The sequence below is a fragment of the Pectinophora gossypiella genome, chromosome 5 (assembly GCF_024362695.1).
Source record: "Pectinophora gossypiella chromosome 5, ilPecGoss1.1, whole genome shotgun sequence".
In the NCBI taxonomy this organism is placed as follows: Eukaryota; Metazoa; Arthropoda; class Insecta; order Lepidoptera; family Gelechiidae; genus Pectinophora; species Pectinophora gossypiella.
The window spans coordinates 8,355,757-8,380,550 of NC_065408.1; the positions used below are offsets into that span (position 1 = coordinate 8,355,757).

Consider the following 24,794-nt stretch of genomic DNA (forward strand, 5'->3'; position numbering starts at 1 on the left):
TTTGCGAAACTGTAACCTGAACGAATTACGTAATTTAACAAGTTTATTACAAGAATCAGTCAACGCTCTTAAAGCTATAAAAATCGATAACCTTGGGGAATTTATTTTATTTTATTTATCATCTCGAAAATTGGATGTTGATACACGAAAGCGCTTTGAAACCCAAAACAGTCGAAACCTGCCTACTTTTACCGATTTGTTGACTTTCTTACAAACCTATGTCAAAGTTCTTGAAGCGAGCGAGTCTTCCGCTCCAATTCCTACTGCATCACAAAAGATGTATCAAATCCAAAAACCTCATTTTGAGACACGTAATAATAATAATCGTTTCAAATCGTCCGCCTTCCCCGCGAATACGGAGTCGCACTTGGGCGTCGAGCAGTACTCGGAGATATGTTCATACATACCTACAGGGCCGCACTCAGATACAGGGCCGTACTTAGACCCGTACTTTAACGCGGGGGACTGTTCGAACCAACAGACTGCTCTGACGACAGAGGCGTATTCAGCTACAGGGCCGAACTCGAGTGTAAACAAGTATCCAGATTGTTATTGTTGCGGTTTTTCCCATCATTCCATTTATAAATGCCCGGTCTTTCATGCATTAAATTTTAATGAAAAACAAAAACTTATTACAACAAAAAATCTTTGCGCAAATTGTTTGCGACGGAATCATACTGCAAATCAATGTTTTTCGAAATCGACTTGCTCGAAATGCAATGCACGTCACCATACGCTCCTTCATGACGAAGGCACCGCCGCGGCTTGCCCTGTTACCTCCATGCCTGGCCAACAAGCGTCAGCATCCGGAATGGAGCCAGCCGCAGTAACTATGAACACCACGAGTTCTGGCGCACACGTTGGACACAGCCGTGCACTCGTTCTTCTCGGCACATGTACGGTGCGAGCGCGTGGGCCTGCAGGAACATTTAACGTGCGCGCACTTATAGATAGCGGAGCGCAAGATTGTTTTATGACTAGTGCTTGTGCACAGCGTCTGGGCTTACCTTTACGTCGCTGCCACGTAGCCGTAGCTGGTCTAGGTCAAAACACTGTCCACCAGATAAAGGGCATAGCGTCATGTTCTATACAACCTTGCGATTCCCATGAACCAAGTTTCGATGTCTCTCCGATCGTAATGAACACTATTACAAACAAAATGCCCGCAGTAGAAGTCCCTTCTACTGTTCGAGATTCTTTTAAACATTTAACTCTAGCGGACGAAAACTTTGATAAACCTAATGACATTGATTTATTGTTAGGTGCCGAGCTGTTTCATAATGTCTATGACGGTCAGCGTTTAAATTTGGGCCCGGGCTTGCCGGTCGCTCTGCACAGCGTATTCGGCTGGGTTCTCACGGGGAAGCTCGACCCCGAGTGTCGACCCCCACCGACTACCTCTTCCCTCTTTGCTTCCACACTTGCCCTAGACAATGTGGTCAAGCGTTTTTGGGAGGTCGAAGAGCCCCCGTCGGTTGATATTTCAAACCCAGAAGACGATAAATGTGAACAGTTATATACCAATCTAGTGAAACGCAATCCTGACGGAAGGTACGTCGTTCCTATGTTAGTCAAGGAGCCGTGCGAAAAACTCGGGGATTCTTATAATATTTCTTTATCACGATTCACAAACCTTGAAAGACGACTTCATCGTCACGACCAACTGAAAGAAGATTACGTCCGCTTTATGCGCGAGTATAGCGAGTTGGGTCATATGCAACCTGTTGACCCACCGAACGATAGTGACCGGAATATAATTCCTCACCATTGCGTTTTAAGACCAGATAGTTCAACTACCAAACTACGTGTAGTTTTCGACGGCAGCGCGAGAACTACTAACGGGAAGGCTTTAAACGATATTGTCCACACCGGTCCAAAACTGCAAAATGATATCGTAGACATCATTACTAAGTTCCGCCTTCACGAGGTAGTTTTCACCGCGGACATCTCTAAGATGTACCGTAATATTGATTTGCGACCGGAAGACCGTAAATACCAACACATTTTTTGGCGAGACTCGACTTCAGAACCTGTACGCGAGTACGAACTCACTACTGTTACTTACGGGGTGAGCAGCTCACCTTATCCTGCAATAAGAACTTTGCATCAACTCGCCGATGATCACTGTGCACAGTGGCCCCGCGCTGCTGAAATAATCAAACATGACACTTTTATGGACGATATCACAGTCGGAGCCCCTTCTGTAGAAGAAGCTATTGAATTGAAAAACGAATTAGTTACATTACTGGACTGTGCTAAATTCGAGCTCCGCAAATGGAGTAGCAATTCCCCTGAGTTTCTTTCCCAATTACCTTCGGAGCATTGTCAAATACCAAAACCGTTTTGTGACAATAGCAATCAACACACGCTTAAGATTCTTGGAATACAGTGGGATCCAACTCAAGACAATTTCACTTATTCGGCATCTCAGCTAGATTCGAAATGTACAAAGCGTTCTATTCTGTCAAATGTCGCTCGCATTTATGACCCTCTTGGGTGGTTAACCCCGGTGGTTCTTATAGCCAAGTTGCTTATTCAAGACCTGTGGCGACGTCAGTTGGACTGGGACGAATCCGTTCCTGCGGACGTTTCACAACAGTGGCAAAACTTCGTATCGGAGTTACAAAATTTGACTGAAGTGCGTATTCCTCGTCGAGTAGCACTTTCTAATACAACCAAATACGAACTAGTCGGGTTTTGTGATGGATCGACGAAGGCTTACGGGTGTTGCGTCTATCAACGATCAATTGGCGACGGCGACATTACATCGCACTTGTTAATTGCGAAGTCTAGGGTAGCCCCTTTAAAACCTTTAACGGTTAACCGACTTGAGTTGTGTGGTGCTGCTCTTCTTGCGCGCGTGTTAAAGCATATGTATAGTTTACTTCACAGTCAAATTAACATCGTGCGAGTAACTGCCTTCACAGACAGTAGTACTGTGTTAGCGTGGCTGAATACACCTCCCTACAAACTTAAGACGTTTGTATCGCATCGTGTGGCTAAAATAATAGACGAAGTAAGCGTCGAAAATTGGTTACACGTATCGACTCATGATAACCCGGCTGATCATTGCAGTCGTGGTCTTCCCTGTTCTCAAATTATTACGAGTCCAACTTGGTGGTCTGGACCAAAATGGCTTTTAGCCGAATCAACATCTTGGCCTATTCAAAGAGAATTAGTTTCCCCTGACAATATTCCCGAACTGAAATCTACAGCTCACGTAGCATTACCAACGTCTGAGAAGGATGATGCTGTTTCACAACTTATTCACAAGTGCTCATCTCTTTCACGTGTACAACGCGTCTTAGCGTGGTGTTTGCGTTTCGTTGCGAATTCAAAGCGTTCGTCTGAGGCTCGTATAACATCACCATTAACGGTTGAGGAATTGAACACTTCGCTGTCTACGCTAGCTCGACATGAACAAGCAGCATCGTTTTCGGAAGAAATAGACTCCGTCAAATCAAACATCCCTTGTAGTCGCATTATACAAAAGCTGTACCCTTTTATTGACGAGTTGGGTCTTCTGCGAGTGGGGGGGAGGCTGAAAAATTCTCAGTTACCACAAAACACAATTCATCCTATATTATTGCCGAAGTTATCTCCCATCTCACGACTTATAATCGATTATTATCATCGACTGCATTTACATTGTGGCCCCCGAACCTTACAATCTCTCGTGCAGAGACGATTTTGGATTCTAGGTATTCGGAATTTGATTCGGTCCCGACTATCTAAATGTGTCACCTGTTTCAAGGTCAATCCAACACCATGTCAACCTATAATGGGTAACCTGCCGTCGCCTAGAGTACAACCCGCGCGTTGTTTTCAAAACGTCGGAGTCGATTTTGCAGGACCATTTACGGTTAAAGAGAGTCGACGACGAAATGCAAAAACGTATAAGGCTTATGTTTGCGTGATAGTGTGTCTTGCTGTCAAGGCAATACACCTAGAAGTCGTATCTGATTTATCTACTCCAGCTTTCATTGCGGCTTTTGATCGTTTTGTGTCTAGACGCGGTCTCTGCAAAATGGTGATTTCAGATTGTGGCACAAACTTTATAGGTGCGAGGCGTTACCTCAGCGAAATACATCAATTGCTACTTACCAAGCAGTCTGAATTAAATACGGAATTTTCAGGACGCGGTATAGATTGGCGTCTAAATCCTCCAACCGGCAGCCACTTCGGTGGTATTTTTGAAAGCGGCGTTAAGTCAATGAAACACCATCTCAAGCGTGTAGTAGGATTACAAGTTTTAACTTTCGAAGAGTTGGTAACAGTACTAACTAAAATCGAGGCTGTTCTTAATTCTCGACCGCTGTGTTTTCTTTCATCCGATCCCAGCGAGGTAGACGTTTTAACTCCCGGACACTTTTTGACTGGTGGCCCGTTGGTTTCACTCCCCGAACCTCAACTCGAGGATACTTATGTTCCACCACGCGAGCGATGGCAGATGCTTCAGAAGCTCACTCAAAGTTTCTGGCGCGCGTGGCAACGTGATTACCTTCATACGTTGCAACAACGGGTAAAATGGTTCAAAGGTCAGGCAAATGTTAAAATTGGGAATATCGTAACAATCGTAGAACAGAACTTACCTCCGTTAGAATGGCATTACGGTAAGGTGGTCGATATCCATCCGGGCAACGACGGCGTCGTACGAGTTGTTACGCTTCGTACTGCGAAGGGTTTGTTACGTAGACCTGTAGCCAAAATCTGTCCTTTACCTCTTAGTAATTAATCAACCAATTTCTTTTAATATATCTATTTACGTTTTCTTTCGCTTTGTTTTTTTTTTTTTTTTTTTCCAAGCACACATTCTACTTTCTGCTCACTCATGTGATTATCTTGAAACATTCTCTGTAAACTTGTTCTTATAAACAGTTGTACATTTGAAAGTCCGATTCGTATGAACATTCTCTGTTAACTTGTCACTATTTTAGTTTTATACAGTATTTTGATTAAGCTGATTGACTCTTAATTTATCTTTTGAAATCCCTGAAGTGATTCCAAGTGGGGGGGAATGTTATGGCTTGCTATTCTGTCTTTATTTCATGTTTCTTACTTCTAATTTCTAAACCTTGGCCGCTATAATAATCGCCCTAAAAAATATATTAACAAATAATTGGACTATGAAATGAGCACACCGCTCCTACGCGCATGCGCGAACGAAGAAGATACTGAGTCGGCGCGTCAGAGTGCGCAGCCATCTTCCGCAAATATCTGTGAACATGGTGTGTGTATAAAACTATAAACTATCTTTAAAATTATACTAAACAACTAAAACACTAAACTAATTATCTTAAAACTATAACTAACCCGGCCGGGCACTAACAAACTAATAAAATACTAATAATACATAGAATTAAACCGAGGAGACCAGTGAGCAGCGGCGGCCGAGGTAAGTCTTAATCTTATTCTTTTTCTTTACACCTTTTACTTTGAAGCGGGCCAGGGCAGTTCTCTCCCCACGTCTATTCTTTATTTTAATTTACAAACTCATTTTTCTATAAAATTCCATTCCAATTGGCCTCTGGCTTACGCAGCACGACAGAACGTCCGTTCAAGCCACGCCAGGATCAGAGTACAAGAAAGAACAATTTGAAGATAAAAAGCAGGCGAAAAGGACCTTCCTTACTATTAAAGACTTTTTACAACAGGATCATTCTCACTTTGGGAGCATTCCTGCGACCGGAACATCACTGATATAAGGTTATAGAGGTCGACGCGTAAAATAAATAATAAGAAAGTAAGTTGACCAAGTTAAACTAGTAAGAGTGCAATTTGAATTAGAAGGTCAGAAGGGGACAGATCTTTATCGGCTGGGTTACCCCTTAGCACTCCACAAAAATGATGTAATTTAACACGCAATAGTTAAAATCACGGATAGAGTAGAACAACGTTACCAACAAAGCAACGTCACAAAAACCATAGACTAAACATTACATTACGAAGCCTTTGTAATGTGGTGTTGGAGGAGAATGAAAATAATAAATTGGACGGAAAGGGATACTAATGAAGAAGTGCTAGTAAGAGTAAAGGAAAGGTGACAAATATTGAGAGTTTTTGAGGATAGAAGGGGCAAGATGATTGGACACTTAATAAGACACAACGAATTTATCAAATACATCATAGAAGGGAAGAAAGAAGGAAAGAGAGGAAGAGGAAAACCACGAAGAGCTTACTTGGAACAAATTAAAGAGTAGGTGAACGTCGTACCTTATAAGGAGGAGCGTAGCTCTTAAATTGATTATAATGAAACATTACATAATTACATAAACTCACGCCCGTAATTCCTAATAGGGAGGGCAGAGCCACAAGTAACCAGAGACAACTTGCAACCATTGTTGATGTATATAGCCTATAAGTCGGGCATGTCGTAAAATTCGACACATGGATTGTTTCCTTCAATTTTATGTACGATAGGCTGATAGGCACCATAGAATAAATATTTCAATCAAGGTTAAAGATAAGATAAATATACTTTATTGAGCACAGCGGACACAGGATACAGAAAGGAAAAACAGGCGATCTTCTTGCTCATGCAGCAATTTCTTCCAGGCAACCTTTGGGTATAGGAAAAGTACAAATATAGTAGTGGGTTAGCGAATTCTAAAATAATTCTAAGTCTATGGAACAAACAATAATATTACGTGATTCAGGATTTGTACCCGATAAATTGCAATAGGCGAGCCGCACAAACATAAGCTGGCGATAAGTGGCTGTATGTAGGTAGTATATACCTCTGTGTTCCCCTTATGTTATGTGTGTTAAAATAGAAAATGCTGACAACTTTTTTCGTGGAACCCTCAAAAATGAAACGGTTACGTTTAAAAATGCAATAATTTAAAGCCAGCAGTAAAAAGTCGCGAAAAGTTTTATGCCTCTATTCTCGCACATTAAAATGCATACGGGTAGAGAATGTAAAAATGTTTGCCGTGGATAGGTTAGCCATAAAATACCTCGCGGTAGAGTACATGACACGACTTCCATATATTTTGGACGGCACGTGATAGTAAGATGAAAGTTTTATATGTTATAAAGGAAACATTCACATGTTATTATCTATTACGTACCTATAGGTAATTGTAGAAGGTACATCTTACATAACATAACATAAACATTCATCTCACATATTATTGTATGAACAGCCTCCGTGGTCTAGTGGTTAGAGCGTTAAGCTCATGATTTGGAGGCCCGGGTTCTATTTCCGATGGGGGTATTGTCGAAATCACTTTGTGAGACTATCCTTTGTTTGGTAAGGACTTTACAGGCTTGAATCACTTCATAGTCTGAAAAAAATAAGATGACTCCATGCTTCGGAGGGCACGTTAAGCCGTTGGTTTTAGCTATTAGCAGTAAAGACACCTCCACCGATCCGCAGTGGAGCAGCGTGGTGGAGTATGCTCCATACCCCCTCCGGTTCATTGAGACCTGTGCCCTGCTGAGGGACGTATATAGGCTGTTTATGTTTATGTGTGTTATGTATGAATCTTTAGTTTCTATTACGATTGCGACATATCCAGAATCATGACATACCAGATACATGGCACTTCGCACCTCCCGTTTCGATAATCATTTCACCAGATTAATCTTGAAATGTAGTTAAGCACCTAATTACTAACATCCCTAGCAACACGACTCTAAACAAAAAAAAATACAAAACGTCTCTAAATAACCGTATACATAACTAATAACCCTACTCTAGGAACGTAACTGAATCACAGTTTGCGACATCGACGCCAAAAGAAATAAGTTATGTTAAAAAATGAAAGCTATTTCAAACTAAATGGCAAGTACGCGCGCTAAATAATTGAGTTCGGGGCGTTCAACCGCCTGTCTGTCTTCTCGCCTCCTGACAATACCCACTAAGATGTAAGCTGTTCACGTCCACGGCCTCGTCTAAGTAGGTGTATATTCCCGGTTAAATGTACCGTAACGGTTTAATGTTCACTTATTTAGGGCAAATGGGATCGTCGTTAACGTAGAGCCATCTGGTACCGGAAAACTTTGCACTTTACAAGGCTGAAACACGCACTAAGAAAGGCAGGAGTCTTGTTTTGGCACAACTTGGTTAAACTAAATATATTGAAGGTGCTTTATGTGCAGTCTGATTTTTGGAGTGGTATATGAACCGAACTGTGGAGATTGACTGGGCAGATTGATTGATTGATTGAATACTGTGGAGGCTGACAACCGCACACGGAAATGGCGGAGGATTGGCCATGTCCTTAGAAGACCTGTGGAGCACCCGTCCCGATGAGCTCTGACCTGGTGTGCGCGTGGAAAACGCAAAAGGGGCGGCCCAAAGAGACTTGGCGACGTTCGGTTAACCGAGAGTTAAACACTCTCGGCATATCATGGAAACAAGATACAGAGGTCTTTTGCAAGATCGCGAGGAGTGGAAATCTGTTAAACGAGCACTACATCCCAACAGGGGATAAAAGTATTAGAAGAAGAAGAAGATATCAACCGTACAACATCTTGAGACTGAAAATGCATTTCAATCAATAATTTCCTGTGCTTATATTTGTAAAATGGTATTTATATAAATGACATACCGATTCTTATATTTTTCAATACTGATTGTTTTGTAATTGCTTTGATATAGGTATTAAACAATATTGTGTGTACATTGTAATTTGATATTGTAGTAGGGTTGTTGTAGCATTTACTTGGCACCGACTTCAGATTTATAAAATTAATTAACTAATTGAAAATACCTACTAATTACTTTGTGCGAAGTAAATTTATTTATTGCTTTTTAGTTTTGCGTTTGAAGTCGGTTTTTTTTTTGTTAAAAATTTTATTTTATTTTACGATTTTAAGTGATGGTTAGACTGAGCAAGGATGCAGACAGACAGATTTTCTGATTTATATTGATATATAATAATATATGATTAGTAGTGATCACAATTATTATTGATGAACATGTTTACACACACACACACACACACTCACACACGCGCACACGCACACGAGCACACGCGCACGTACACACGCACACACGCACACACACCCACACACACATACACACATGTGGTAGTCAGTGGAAGCTGCTATCATACACACTCACGCACACATATAGATACAGTAGATTTCGCGTGGTTCGCTCGCTGCTAAAGCAGCTCGCGTGTCCTGTTTATTCGAAACTGTCCCTCTTCGTATGGCGGCCATCTTGTTTTTCCGCCATTTTGTTTTTTTTCACCGGCGACAGAATTTGACCAAGATTTAAATGGGTGTCGTGGAAACAAACAAAATCCAGGTGCAATAGGTTTGCCAGGCCGTAGGATGTCTCCCTGATTGGGAGCAGTTTTCAAAGATGACGTTCCGATCACAACCCTATACATCATTTTTAACCCCAAGACATTTTCTGGAAAAACAAAATTTTGTATGGCGGCCATCTTGTTTTTTCGCCATTTTGTATTTTTTTCACCGGCCATTAAATTCGACCAAGATTTAAATAGGTTTCGTGAAAGAAAAATTGGTTCAGGTGCGATAGTTTCGCCAGGCCGTAGGGTGTCACCCTGATGCGGAGCAGTTTTCGAAAATCGGGAAGTATTTCCATACTTAACATGACGATTCGATCACAACCCCGATATATATTTTATACCCCGAGACATTTTCTGAAAAAACAAAATTGTGTATGGCGGCCATCTTGTTTTTCCGCCATTTTGTTTTTTTTCACGCGCTATGGAATTTGACTAAGATTTAAATAAGTGCTCTGAAAGAAATATTGGTTCACGTGCGATAGTTTTGCCAGGCCGTAGAGTATCTCTCTGATGCGGAGCAGTTTTTGGTGACCAGAAAGTATTTCCGTACTCTACATGACGTTTTGAGTAAGCGCCCCATACATTATTTTTACCCAAACGGGCTTCTTCCAAAATCGACAAAATTTTGTATGGCGGCCATCTTTTTTTTCCGCCATTTTGTTTTTTTGCACCGGCGATTGGATTTGATCAAGATTTAAATACGTTTCGTGAAAGAAAAATTGCTCCAGGTTGTATAGTTTTGCCAGGCCATAGGGTGTCTCCCTGATGCTGACCAGTTTTCGAAGGTCGGGAAGTTTTCCCGAAGCCTAAAGAGCGATTTGATCAATATGACTTTACAAACGCACTAGTCGCTCCTACGATTTTTGAAAATTCCCCTCGATTTCTCTGGTCTTCCATCATCAGATCCTGACTTCCTTGACATGGGACCCCCTTGGGTATATCTCCTTTCAAACAAAAAAAGAATTATCAAAATCGGTTCATATACGACGAAGATATGCCCGAACAAACATAAAAAAAAAAAAAAAAAAAAAAAAAAAAAAAAAATATACGGTCGAATTGAGAACCTCCTCCTTTTTTGAAGTCGGTAAAAAATCAAATTTATTTGTCTTCGTATTCCGAATAAGAGTATATTACACCCCAGTTTACCTAAACCGCACGTGATCCACGTACCTAATAATAGCAAATATTTGGGGAACGATCATCGAAGGATGGAATGCACATCAACGGATATTATCCTAATTCCGTTTAATAAATCTCCTGTCATTGGGGCAATGCTTTATTTATTCCCGTCGCGCACCGAATTATTTAACGTAATCGTGCGCAGAATGACAATAATGAAACGCGTCGCTGCCCTTTTCTCTTGGTTATTTTCCTCATCTTACAACTACTTACAAGCTATGTATACACATAAACAGCCTATACACGTCCCACTGCTGGGCACAGGCCTCCCCTCAAGCATCATGGATGGTAGGTGGGTACATTCTGCAAGCTATGTAGAATGCATTTGATTTAACAGCTAGATAGTTTGGGTTGAGTAAAGATATAAAGTTCAAGGTTAACCGTAAACACGAATTGTAAGTTGTAAAATAAGGTTTTGCCCGTTCTTGGTAAATGGATGTTTAGTTGTCAGAAAATAGACAGTCATTATTTTCGTAACGAAATACTCGCATAGAGATGCAGTGGTACTCCAGCGGTAGGTATCTAATGACATAATGAAATATTTTAAATTATTCGAAGGTCCCAAAGTGTCGTTTTGCCGCAAAATGCGACTTTCATGAATGTGTAAATGAAGGGCCAACCGACGGCAATTTTGCATTTTCAAGCGGTCTCCCATTTACTGTTGTTCACATTTTTTGCATTTCGTTACTATTGCTAGTACTAACCCGTTTTGCTGTTTTTGGTCTGTAAATAAACTATATGACGTAAAACCTCGTCATAGTTTGTGTTACTAATTTGAATGCCGCAATGTCAACCCTGGTTGACTATGTTCAGTAAATTTTAGAACAAAATGGTAACGCAGTATTATCGTATTCAGTTGAACGTTAACCCGAGGGCTTGTGCACTCACTCGCAAAGCAAATAACATTTGTTTGAACAAGGGAACAGATATCCTGTTTATAAAGTTGAACGTCAGTTGCACAAATCGACGAACTTTCCAGTTAGGAGCTAGATTAATTTTATTGTCTGTATTTTCCTTTTCCAATCTCATAGCCGACGTTCACATACAATTTACCATGTATGTGTCCATTGTGTCCATACATAACGGTAACAAAGCTTTAGTTCTTTTTCGTACAAAACATTACATTAGGTGCTTACGTGCTTTTTTGTTGTGACTTTTGTTGGCCGGACAAATGGGGAGCGAAAATTTAAGACAACAGGCCTGAGGGCGCCCAGTTGGGCGCGAACCTCGGCTCAGGGCGTCGTCTGAGAGGAAAAAAAATGCTTACGTGCAATATAACACTACGATCAAGACCTGGAATCGCTGTTGTGAGACGTAAAGTCGCCAGACTTAAATGGAATCCCATTTTTTTCCCAAACATGTCCTGCCCCATCGGGCAGGACCCTTATTATCATGACGGGTACAGGCGTCGTGGTAGACCTCGAAAGAAATTGCGTGATGACTAGGATGCTTACCGGAAGGAATGTCCGAAATTTGCCCAGCAGTGGGATCTTGTAGGCTAGATTAGATTAGTCTTACGTGCAAATGTGCCCGTTTGTACTACCAGTAGTACCACGGGCAAAAAACGCAAAAATACACATACATACCAGTTACATCCGCATCATAAATCTTTTGCGTAAGTCTACTTTCATTCATTCGAAGCAAATATTATGTCAGGGGTGAACAAAATAATCCCATTTGTCAAAGGAAACCTGTATTATACCGGTATCCACGATACATTGAATCCCTATAAGTATCAATTTAGGGTTTGGTATATTTTTAATATTATTTTTATACAATAAGTATTGTAAGTACCTATAGTAATATCCTTCATTTGTATATATTTTCACTATAACTTTTATGCCATTTCAAATTTATTTATTTATTTTTAATTTTCCAATTTTCTCTTATGCTATATTATTATAAACCCAACTCATCTGTTTATAGTCAATGAGACTGATCGCAAGATAAAACCACAAAAAAAATACATTTTCCAATTTTTTCTTAAGTTAAGGTTGTCCGAAACAAATCGCTTCTAGCAATAACATCGTCCACACCCTTTTATCCACGTTAGATTATTTTTTTCTCTGATTCGTTCTTTTTTGTTTGTTTATTCGGCACGAGGAATTTTCCAGTCTGGGAATACTTTGTAATGTTTGAGCTTGTCTTATACACACGGTCATACAGAAGTTAGCCGTGGTGAGTGCATTTCCAAACAAATTTCCCGCTTCCCAGTCTTCGTGTGTAAGGGTAGAGCTTAAATGTGTGAGATGAGAGGATGTGACTGTTGTGTGAGATGAGTTTATTAATTTAATGCTTACCTGGAAGACATCGTCAGACTGCTCCCGGTTGGCTTCCCACTCGGGCGAGTCCACGAACTGGTACGGCTGGATGAAGTGTAGGTGCGTCTCGTCGCAACTCACGCGCATTCTATAGGTACAACAAAACAACACAATTTAACACCACGTGTCATTGGTATTCATTCTGTGCTTCGGAAGATAGGTTAAGCTTTTTTTTTACTTTTTATGAGTCCAGATATAAATCAATAATATATCAACATAACATCGCACATCAAGGTATAGGCGTCCTCTCCAGCTATGTTTGACTCCTATAAAACCTACATATTTATTTAAATAAGTTACAACAGTGAGTGCAAAGCGTCTTCTGATTACTGTGGCGCTGTCCACCTCATTAGGGATGACGAGCGTGAATTTACGTACGTATATTTAAACTATAAGGAGCCGAAGGAAGGAAAACACGGAAGTGGAAACAGTATGCCAACAGTAGAGCCTGTGTTATTTGTACGTTTCCTTTGTTATTAGTTGAAACTGTCATATAGTACTCTTATAGATAGATACATAGAAACAACGTTGCATAGAATTCATTAATATGATGGAAACAGACAACGCAAAAATGTATAACGAGTTCTAAGTTCTAATTACTAATGTAGTAGTCACAGAGTTCTTAACTGTTATAGAAGGGCGCCGCAGGAGCACAGCCCGTAGGACTGAAATATGTTGTTGCAAAACGAATTGTTTTACCGAGGCAACGATCGTATCATTAAACTTTACACGTTATTCATTGCTTTTTGGTATTGGGCATCCACAACTAGCGCTTGTGTAAGTACGTAATGAGCAGGTAAATCGATGTAGCGGTCCAATCTGAAAAGTTTTATTTTGGTCCTACCGGCTATGCTCTCGCGGCATCTCTCTGTAACAAGAACTCTATGTGCGGACTCGTGTAATTTAGTGCTGAGGGGATATCTCCCTTGTTTCTATGATCTGTGGTTTTTTACTATATAATATGAACATACGAGTATTATGTTACGTTATTAATAAGAACTCAATATTAATGAATCTGTTATAGAGACCCAGTTCAATATCTATAAGTACTGAAATAAAAAGGCAATTATACCTTAATGAATGGAATGAATTAAAAGCAAATATCACCACTCCTTATCGTACAATACATCACTATTTATTATTGATATCGAAATGTTTGTCATCAATGATGTATTGTTTTTGATAAGAAAAAGGAATGAAAATTGTTTTCATTCAATAAGTAATTCGTTCAATAGTAATGTATTATTAAGTAACGTAACCTTTCACCTTTAAGGTGTCTTTGAAAATTGCGTTTTATTCCACGTGCTAAGATGTTCCAATTATTATACCTATACAACCACATCATGCATCGATCTTAATAAAAACTAAGGTACTTAAGTATATACATTATGATCAAATATAATAAGCACCAAATTCCAAAGTGCAAAATATTTTCGTCTCCAACCTAATTGGAAGCTGTGGCGCGACAGACAATACAATATTGACAGTAGGTAACCCGTAAACACTTACACATTAGTGTTCCAATAAGTAAAACGTGGAACCAACCTCATTTTAGCCCGAAACGCCCGTATTGGTAGCGACGAGTTAATAGCAGGCTAAATTATAGTTATTCCACAATGTACCACTATATTTATTTGTAATTTTGTCATATAGCTCCCTAATGGTTTATAAGGGAAATGAAATTGTACACTGTAGTCCAATGTTAGCGGGCAAGCCCAGACAATATGCTAAGTGTTTAGCTAATGGCCATGTAGTATGTCTGCGTGTAGGATTACAACAGACACGGGTTTAAAAGCTGTTGAATATGTATTGTGTTAAGATAAATTGTACTATATTGTATTGTAGTTTTGGGCCGATACTATTATTTTGCCATCGACACGATACGGAGAAGAATTGTACTGATCAAAGTGGTTCTGAATTGATATAACACACATAACACATCCCTACGATTATATCCCAATTGGGGTGGCCAGAGGTACATCCATCGCAAGAATCTGTATTCACTTGCAAAAATCATTCCTTCTGCTGATACAAAATGGTGAAAAACCTTAATAACTCTTTAAATGTTGCTGTTCTTCACTTTACCTTAAATACAAGAAAATCGATGTACCATTGCGAAGGAATAGTAGTAAACTACTTAGGTTCAGACTTTAGTGTCTAGTATTTTGGCAACGGCATATAAATAAATAACGATTTTCAATATTACACAATATCCAATTCCGAGCCAGGCTCAGATAACGAATCCCCGTTTACAAGATGAAAGCGGGACGAAATATATTTCCTGCTAGGACGCGGAAAGATGAAGCTATTAATATCCATAAACAGAGACGATGGCAATAAAATAAAGAGTCAGGTGAAGATTGACTGTCGACGCAGACATTTTTTAAATGAGGAAAAGATTGGCTGTACATTTTTCCCTCATTCAGCGCTTATCGCTATCGACCCGCTAGGGTCGATTAATTCTTTCAAATATTTTTCCTCTCAGACGACGCCCTGAGCCGAGGTTCGCGCCCAACTGGGCACCCTCAGGCCTGTTGTCTTAAACGTTGTACCGGGTGAGAGCCTTCAGCGCTCCCCATTTGTCCGGCCAAGTAGTTAATGCCATCTGCGGCAAATCTACAATAAGTCACGTCAAAAAAAAGCTGTTTTTCTTTTATCCATATGGGAAAGGTGTACACATAACATAAACATCCTATATACGTCCCACTGCTAGGTACAGGCCTTCCCTCAATCCAAGGGAATATGGAGCATACTTCACCACGCTGCTCTACAGCGGGTTGGTAGAGGTGTTTTTTTACGGCTAATAGTCGGGGTCAACGGCTTAACGTGCCTAATGAAACACAAAATTATCTTTCTTTTTCGGAAAATTAGGTCATTCAAGCCTGCATGTCTTTGCCAGTGATAGTCCCACAAAGCGATTTCAACAATGTCCACATTGGGAATCGAAACTGAACCTCCAGATCGTGAGCCCAGCGTTTAAACCACTAGACCACGGGAGCTGTCAAGGAGAAGATGTATTCATTGCATTGTAATGCTTTTTAAATAAATATTTTTGTTACATACTTACAGAAGTTTATTTATGAACGAACATAACGATACATACATATTATTTGTTCAATAAGTAGTTCATTGTCTGCTGTGTCAAAGGTCGTAGGGATTAGCGGCTGGAAAGCTTTCATTAGAATTAGAATTAGAATGTATCTTGAACTAATCCGCAAAAGCAATGGAGTGAAAATATAAACTCCGTGTATCTCCGGCTGACAGCCGTGGGTTTATTCTTTCTGTTATCTAGGGTGTGAACGAACATGTGGCAGGCATAGGAGAGCATTTAGTGAATGCTAAATTGTCTAATGGCTAGTATGTGAGCACGTATTTATACCTAACTAGTTATTAAAATAATTTGCCAGTGTGATTGGCAATGTCATATCATTGACGAGACATTTTTTCTAACGAATCCGTATTCGTATCCGTTGTCTGAGGGTGTCCAGTTAGACGCGAACCTCGGCTCACAGCGTCATCTGAGAGGAAAATTAATTGAAAGAATTAATCGACCCTAGAGGGTCGATAGTGATAAGCGCTGATTGAGGGAAATCGTCGACCACGCCGGCGGGGTCGGTATCGGGGTCCTGAAGGAAAAGGGTTAGGCAGAGGTGTACAGTATATGTAACAATGCATCTATGTAGTTAGTTCTAAGTAATCTTTAATTTTATATTTGTTTACTTACTTTCCCTTGAGTAGTATAGAGAGGCGTTCATCAGCCGGCGTGACCTCCTCCACGGCGTACGCCTCCCCCGGCTCCAGGCGGACGACCCTGGCTTCCCGGGTCAACTCCTGGAAGTGCTTCTTGTTCACCTTCAGCGGCTTGAACAGCTTCAGGTACAGTTCGGTCAACTCTAGCGATAGAGCTGGCGGTAGAAACCTGCGGGCAAGACAAGGTTAAGATTACTATTGCCTATCAATACGCCATTAGACACTAGCCTAACGATAGTTGAAAGAAAATAAATAGTATTGATATTCAATAGATAGTTCGATACTATCACTTATTAGTTAGTTACTGGTACTGATTCCTGATTTGATAAGTTCTACCTGCCTTTTTGTTCTCCGCTGAAAAGGAAAGGGACGGGTAATCCACAGATAACATTTATGGAACACATGTCAAGTTTAGGCAAAAGTTTAAAAAACCTTCCAAAATGTTATATTTGCCAATAACCCGACAGAATTAAGTTGACAGCACACGTTAACGGATTCATTATTTCGTCCTATTTTATTCGCCCTGGTTATTCATTCATTTTTAAATTAACAGTTGTAAATGATCCGTCCCTTTCCTTTTCGGCGGATAAGAAAATGACGGGTATAACTTAAAATAAAATTAGGAGGTATCTGCAGGAATCGGGGCCACTATCGATAGTATCGATAGTTCTTGCAACAGATAGACATCAGGCGGTAATGATAGTATTAATCTAAATGAGCTATAGTATTGGTAATCAAACTATCAATAGTTCAGCAACAGTAGTTTAGATATTTATTTCACTAGGGTCCTGCATAGTTTTTATAACTCAAATATTGGAACGATTTTAGACTTTAACGTGCTTATTGCAGTTTTATATCTACGACTGCTTCAATTGTCTAGCATATAGGTTGGTAAACACAAAACAAAACATTTTGTCTCTTATTGGGTTACAATAATTCAAATGAATTGTACTTATTAATTCACGAGCCTTAGTCGTTACATGAGCCATTTCAGCGGCCTTTGGCGGCTAAATAATAACCCTGACACAATAATCTTTTACTTCAATCGTGTGGTTGTTGAGGTTGGTGATCCTTGGTGATCCACCTCATAACCCACACGATAGAGGAAGAATAATTCAAAATCGTAAAAAAATATAATTATTTTATTCTTTTTTCATTTTCTAAAAATAAAACATGATTACTATAGTTCAAGTGAGTTTACAAGTTGTGCAAAAACTTTAGCATTCAATTCGAATTCGTATTGGACAGACGAAATATAACTCAGGCATAGGGTACACTGGTATTATTTTTATAAAGACGCTGCCTCCACACAAGTTTTATCTGTAAGAATATAGTCTCATTACTTACAAACTATGGACAGTCTATAAGTAGAGCAGATTGTTATCTAAATAACCTGTAATGGCAACAAGAAAATATTACATAATTTCACTCGTAGCGTGCCGTGGTCTCGCTTGTAAAGTACTGAATGTACTACTTATTTCGTGGATATACTATTTGCTACGTTGTTTGTCCAGAAAAGCCTTCGGTACAAACTTGAACGACCGACTCAAAAAATTTGGCGGCTCGCCATCGGTTTGTATACTCTCAAAAAAAGAAGTAAAGCTATTAGCAGATCAGAACCGGCGGAACCTAAATACTAACTAAAACAGTTCACAATTTGTGTCGAAAATTCTGCTGTAAATCCGTAATTTTATTATTTATTACGGAGAAGAAACGAACTATGTGACGCCGATCAAAATAACGGTACCTAATTACATAAACTTACGCATGTAACTCGTAATGGCGTGGGCAATGTCACAAGTAATCAAAGACAACTTACAGCTAGTGTTGATACAAAGTCCTAAGACCTACAGTACCTATGTTATATTTTTGTCTATGACAGGGGTCCGGAGGGGTCTCCGGTTGATTGAGGGGAGGCCTATGCCAGCAGTGTGATGTATATACGTAGGCTACTTATGTGTTTACATGGTGTTAGTGACAACGTAAAGAATACCGAGGGGGATGTTTCAGACCATGATTCTGAGTTAATATCAAGTGGAATTATCCGTCGCAAAATTCATGTTATTTTTTTTAAATTATTATACTTTTGCGATGAATAATTCCACTTGATATTAACTCAGAATAATGAGCTGAATCATCTTTAAATGGAGAACGCCTGGGCACAAATTTAGACAATATATAGTCGGCAAATCATTCTAAAATAGAGCTAGGCCGGAGGTTAAAACTTTTGGTCGATAAAATAACATTGTAATCGGATCATCCATTTCGAAGATAAATGGAAACAAGCGTATGCACAAACAAAGATTTCGTTTCACATTCCAATCCTTTCTAGTTCCGTTGCGGATAAAAATATAGATGGACGGAGCTACGATCATAACTCATAAGGTTACGTCCACACTGCGACTATTGGATTCGATTTTTTCACGTATTCCGGACGGGCGCGGAGCAATATGTCTCGGAAAAATGATTTTCCGTGTGAAAAATACTAGTTTATATATTGCCACTGCTAAATTTAATAAAATCTCACATAACGTCATACGGCAAATACAATATCGTGTGAAAGTAGCCTAAGAATGTCTTCCACGCTGTTCGCTGGTGTCTTTTTGCAGCTGTCAGATACCTGTCTCAAGTTGGTTCGGTTCATTTGTCGCACTCCGAGGTCGCACTTCTCCGACAAATAGAAGACACCCGGACAGACTGACAAATAGAACTTTTTGAACAGCTCAACATGACAGTGTGAAACGATACAATTGAAAATAATGTTGAAACTGAAACTTTAATGCATTCTTTACAGCAAGTGGGATGGATATTATTACTTTGCAATTTGTCATGTAAGTAAGACATTGGCCTAGAAATGAAGTGTGATGAAGTTTGATGAACACAGACTGCTACGACGTTGTCGGTAAACTATCCGTGGCTACGCGCTACTCCGCGTGTAGTAAAGTCGTTACGGCGATCTTTATTATATTACTTACTTACTTAAGAAGAAATAGTAATGTTAATAAAGTACTTATATAAGATATTGCGTCCACTCCAAAATGACTTATGGCTAACAATAAGCTGTTATCTGTTACTATTATCGGTTATGGCAATTTAAGGACTTTGTATCAAAACCTGCAAGTTGTTTTCTAAAAACATAAAAGTGAAATGACCTCATAGCGTGCTTGTACCACCAACGAGTTGCGACCCATACCTACATAAAAATATTATTTAAGTACTTATGGAACACGTGCTTAGTAACGGTAGAGGAAAAACATCGCGAGCATACTCAACCCGACAAAAAATATTTTCGAAAGTAGGTATACGATTTAACCTGTAATTAACCTGGTTTTCCCTTCGGGTTGGGAGGTCAGATGGCATTCGTTTCTCCGGAATAAATACTAAGAGAGATGTAAATACAAAATAAGGAAAAAGGTAGCCATTCTGCGGTTGCTTGGGAGAAATTGCTTATGGGGTACAATATAGTGTAGCTATTGGCTCACATAGAGGCGGTACCGGGTACGTTCCTTTTTTGTGGAAACGGAGGAATACCAACTCGAACATTACAAAAAATCCGGCCACCGAACGCTTCAGTACCTGCCGTTCTGAATACTTAGAGTTGTGTTATATATGAGAGACTGTACCTTATGATTAAGAAGACAGTGTGTATAGAGTTAACGAAAACGAGCGCGAGGCTCCAGACGAGCACGTCGGGGGCGCAGACCTCAGCGCCGGCCCACATGGCCATCAGCACGGCGCCCGCCGCCGCCAGCGCGCGCAGCACCAGGATGCTCTGCTTGAAGCTCTTCGGAGCCAGGAATGCGATCGCGAAGCATAGGTTCGCCGCCTGTCGAGGAAATATAGTCAGTCAATAATGTTACTGCAAACATTGTAGTTAGTCGATTGCAACTCAAGAATTTCGAACCTGTATCCCTAAAGGACACACTCCTCGCCTACTATGTTTAAGTCTCATGTAATAGGGGGCGGGCCTATAATTATTGCCTTTACCAGGGAACTAGTCCTGGAAACCATGTACTTACTTACTAACAATTATCTATAAGTAATCCAAACGTGAATACAAAAAAGAAACAAAACAAAAATTCAGTTGGAAGGAATAAGACACAATTCCTGCCGGTTATCCCTTTCGGGGTGGGTGACGCTGTAATTCACCAGAAAACAACTGGCTTGCGCTCGCTAGCGTCTGACTCGTCCCAATCAAATGGACAACTTGCGTCTTGGATGATGACAATTCGATTCGAAAAGCTAGCGGTAGGGAGCGTTAGCGTCAAAGCGAATACAAGTTGACAGGAATATCAGCATGTCTAATGTAAGAGCCCTCCAATAATTCCGAAGAATACCGTACCTGGAAGAGGTCCTGCTGCGCGCTGGTCCATTTTGCGCAGAACCAGTGGTTGTCGTGTTCATCTGTGGCGTTGGCATTGAGCAAGTCGAACTCTGTGTCCAGGGAAAGGTTGAGGCGCGAGGCGTTGTAGGCGAGGCTGGCGTTGAGCCACGAGGCGGCGGACGGCGCGGGCGGCGCGCCTGGTGCGGCCGCCATGCTGCGCGCGCGACCCGCCGCCGCCCGCGTGGCCCCGCGCACGCGCGACTCGCCGCCTACCGGCTTTTCAACTGAAGGCAAAAGATAAATCTTAAGTACTACTGAAACCCAGTTTTCAGCGAATAAGAATTTTTGTAAGCGTTACACCTTAGGCCACATCGTCATTTAAGAAGATGAAATTTTTCTCAAAGGCCAACCTTACGAAATTAAAAAAGAAGTTCCATTTCTACTTCATTTATTTGCATCACTTACATTTAAAAAACATATTTTTTTGGTTTGTAATTTTGTGTATTCACGCCGTGGTAAGAGGTTTACATCAAGAAATATCTTCGTCGACTTGTGCCCTGTTTGTATATTCACAGAATATCTAGAAATCCTACCGTATTATTTGCCTACGTGTCGAGCGAAGGAAAATAAAAAGGAGCGAAGGAATGCATTCGCATTCCGAAGATTTTATCAACGTTTGCCTTCACTACCTACGATAGATGAAGATAACGTGAGACCTCGCAGAGCAGTGAAATTATAGAGGTTCAATAAAGTTAATACTTAATGTGAACCACTGAATGGTTTCTGAAGAGATCACTATGCATAGATAGCCTTATATAAAAAACTACAGACAAGTTCGTTGAATACATTTTGATTTCGGGCCGGCTGGAACTGTAAACATATACTCTCATTTGAGTGAGTGAGTCCTAATATCACTTAATTTGTTTTCGAATTCATAATTAAAGAAATTGATCGTAAATTCACGTCACGTGTTCTTAACTATGAAGGACAATAAATCGTGAGAACTCTTCGAACCTGAAAGGATTATAAAGGTCTTTATTATCATGAGACAGTTTCTCTACCAACTCTCTGTAGGGCGAGCGTGGAGGATTACGTTATAAATCCTCTAGAAGATTTAAAAGAAGATTGTATCCCGATTTGAGCCCATTGACGTATAATATATGTTACTATAAACCTAGTCAATTGGCAATTTTTTCCACTCGAACCGAGACGCTTTACAGGAACCTATTATTCTTGATGCAAGGTGTTTATTTTAATTGGACGGGGTGTATGCTAGTACAAATATGAACATTTGCCACGTGGCTAGGCGCTCTGGGATTCGTATACTATTGCACTATTGCACAGAAAAAGAAATATATTATATATAACATTATAATTAAATTTCGCTATGCTCACCAGCCTCCGCGCCCTCGCGCCCAGGCACGAGTCGATTCAGTTGGGCTCTTGCCTTCAGTATTACCACCTCCATCACCACACACTGCCTGCCCACTCCACAATTTCGACGCCTTCCTATCTGGAACAATATCACGCGGTTAAACACTATTCAACATACTTTTTATTCGGCAATTGTGAATCATCAAACTTAACCTAACGTATTTGAATACATGTTCGATTCGGATTGTAAAGAAAATAAAATAATGTTTACCATAATGTACATATAAAAACTGTTACCCTGTCATTATACTGTTTATCATATTATATTTAGACTGTCGGATTGAGTTGCTGTGTTTATGTATGTATTTATCAAGGTAAACAAATAACACGCAATCACATTTGATTTTTAGCTTACCACCGGATTTTCTATATTGCCTTGATAATGTTAGAATTGTTTGGCACAACGCAATCCCACGGCACGTCATTTCCGGGATGATGAGCAGCAAAATAAATTGTACAATATTATTTTGTACAAAAAATATATATGTACAACTACAGACAAGTTCGTTGAATACATATTGATTTCGAACCGAATGAAACTGTAAATAAATACTGTCATTTGAACAAAATCCGTAAGTACGAAAAAGAAACCTTAAGCACATTTGTTTTATATTTATTTTAGAAAGATGAATACGTATAGGTTTGGTAAAATAGACGGCCTGCCAAGAAATGTCAATGATCGGAGCTATTAATTATTCACATCCGTTGCGGGCTAGACGGTCAAAAAATTTAATAAATACCGCTGATAAATATCAGCAGTCATAAGGGCAGATGCCCTTAATTTGTATCGTGTGGCCTTGAACTTCAAATACCGAAGTTTGGTTATTGCCCTCTGCGAAAAACAAACTAAGCATATTAGGTAGCAGGCCGTAGACCACGATGCCTATTTCTATCGAATCTATTTTGGGACATCTGTTTAAGCTTCAAAGGTCTTTTAAGTTAATAATAGTTGAAATATAAATGGAAACTTCACTGGCTAGCAGAAACAAGGAAATGGTTTTAACCTCTTGTTATGATTCGTTAAAGTTGAAAAGTTTTAGCTCATTTCGCGTTGACAGCGTAGCGGGGGCGTAACCCGTAGCAAACGCGTAGCCATTTGCTACGTACAACATTTTATAAGCACCGCACGCTTTCTTCTACGTATATTACTTTCACTTGATCCAATCTTTTTCAACATAAATTTTATAGATAATCTTTTGAATTTATTATATTTGATAGATTGCCAATAATTTCTACGATATATTGAAGAAGGTAGATTTCATGGATTGGCAATGTATTTATTATAACATTGAGTGTAAGGTGTAAATCCAAAACAAATTATTTTTCATTTAGATTCATTTAGATTTCGGCAATGCCAACAGCTCTGTTATAGGATCCTCTAAAAGCAACTTCGCCTATGTTTGTTCGTCAACGCATATGTGGCGTATATGTAATCGACACTAGCGCTCTACTACCCTACATGTTGTGGGTGTTAGTAACACCGTGCCGAAAACTGTGAGGGACGGAAAATTCCACTTGATATTAACTCAGACTCACGGTCTGAATCATTCCCGTCAGTATAATGATAAGGTGTCACTAACATCCTGTATATTACTATGTCACAGAACTCACAGACTTAGAGATTCACATTACAATTAATTACTTGGTCACGAGTAGAAGTCAATATTAATCAATCATTGCTCAAATGACAATAATAACAAACAATAATTGTCAAAAAGACAATAATATAAAAAATAAACTTTCCCAACTTAGTTTTATTTCATAGACGCATTTACCAATAACGACTATTTACCTCAGCGGTTTCAATTTATTCTTATTATAGTTTCCTCTAGTTTGTTGGTAAGGTAATCACCCCACAAAGTTAAAGGCCAGACTGAAACGGCCAAATATGAAAGCCAAAGCTTCGGGCTCAGCTCAAAGCGATTGCTGAGCTACCTTTGTCCACGTCTGCCACACAGTCAGTGAACCGTACTCTGCCTTGCTATCGGTACGTGTTTAAAGATTACTACATTATGTTTTTATTTCATTAGAATTTTCTGCAACAATCATAAAAACTTCATACCTATTATCACCAACCCCGGCAACAACCCCGCCCTGGCGATGGTAAGTGCGCGGCTCGATTGCCCGTATCTGCGTAGATGCTGTGACTTGCAAGTCATAGCATCTAATATTAGATAAGGATATTAAAATCTAGAATAAGTTTACTAACACATATGAGACATCTTTCTTGAAATAAATAAATAATTATTATTTGTATGTCATTTCCATATCTCGGGCTTATGGAGTTCCTGACTTTTGGAAGACGTGCGTGGGGCCGAAGCCAGCACGTAGAGGCCCCTTAAGACAATTTAATCTAAATGTTGTGTGACACCAACCGGCGATTGTCCCTGTATGCACTATGGGAGTGCACCCAAAGACAATCTCAGGTTCGTGTAAGACTATTGCAGATTATAGGAACAAAGGGAACGGGGCTATTGGGTTGAGGGTTAGTGGACCGGGATACTAGGGCTATGTGGGACT

General features: G+C 39.9%; 1 protein-coding gene across 1 annotated transcript in view; it reads right to left on the reverse strand.

Annotated features, from left to right (window-relative positions):
• LOC126366940 (blood vessel epicardial substance-like) overlaps nucleotides 1-23,822 on the reverse strand; it is a 36,283-nt gene extending 12,461 nt beyond the window's left edge. The window contains exons 1-6 of the mRNA XM_050010283.1: nucleotides 23,811-23,822; nucleotides 22,236-22,353; nucleotides 20,859-21,124; nucleotides 20,140-20,342; nucleotides 16,491-16,685; nucleotides 12,746-12,854 (exon numbers count right to left, since the gene is read on the reverse strand). Of these exons, the coding sequence (XP_049866240.1) occupies nucleotides 12,746-12,854; nucleotides 16,491-16,685; nucleotides 20,140-20,342; nucleotides 20,859-21,124; nucleotides 22,236-22,353; nucleotides 23,811-23,822 (903 nt within the window). The remainder of the gene's footprint in view (nucleotides 1-12,745; nucleotides 12,855-16,490; nucleotides 16,686-20,139; nucleotides 20,343-20,858; nucleotides 21,125-22,235; nucleotides 22,354-23,810) is intronic.
• Nucleotides 23,823-24,794: the final 972 nt, after the last annotated feature.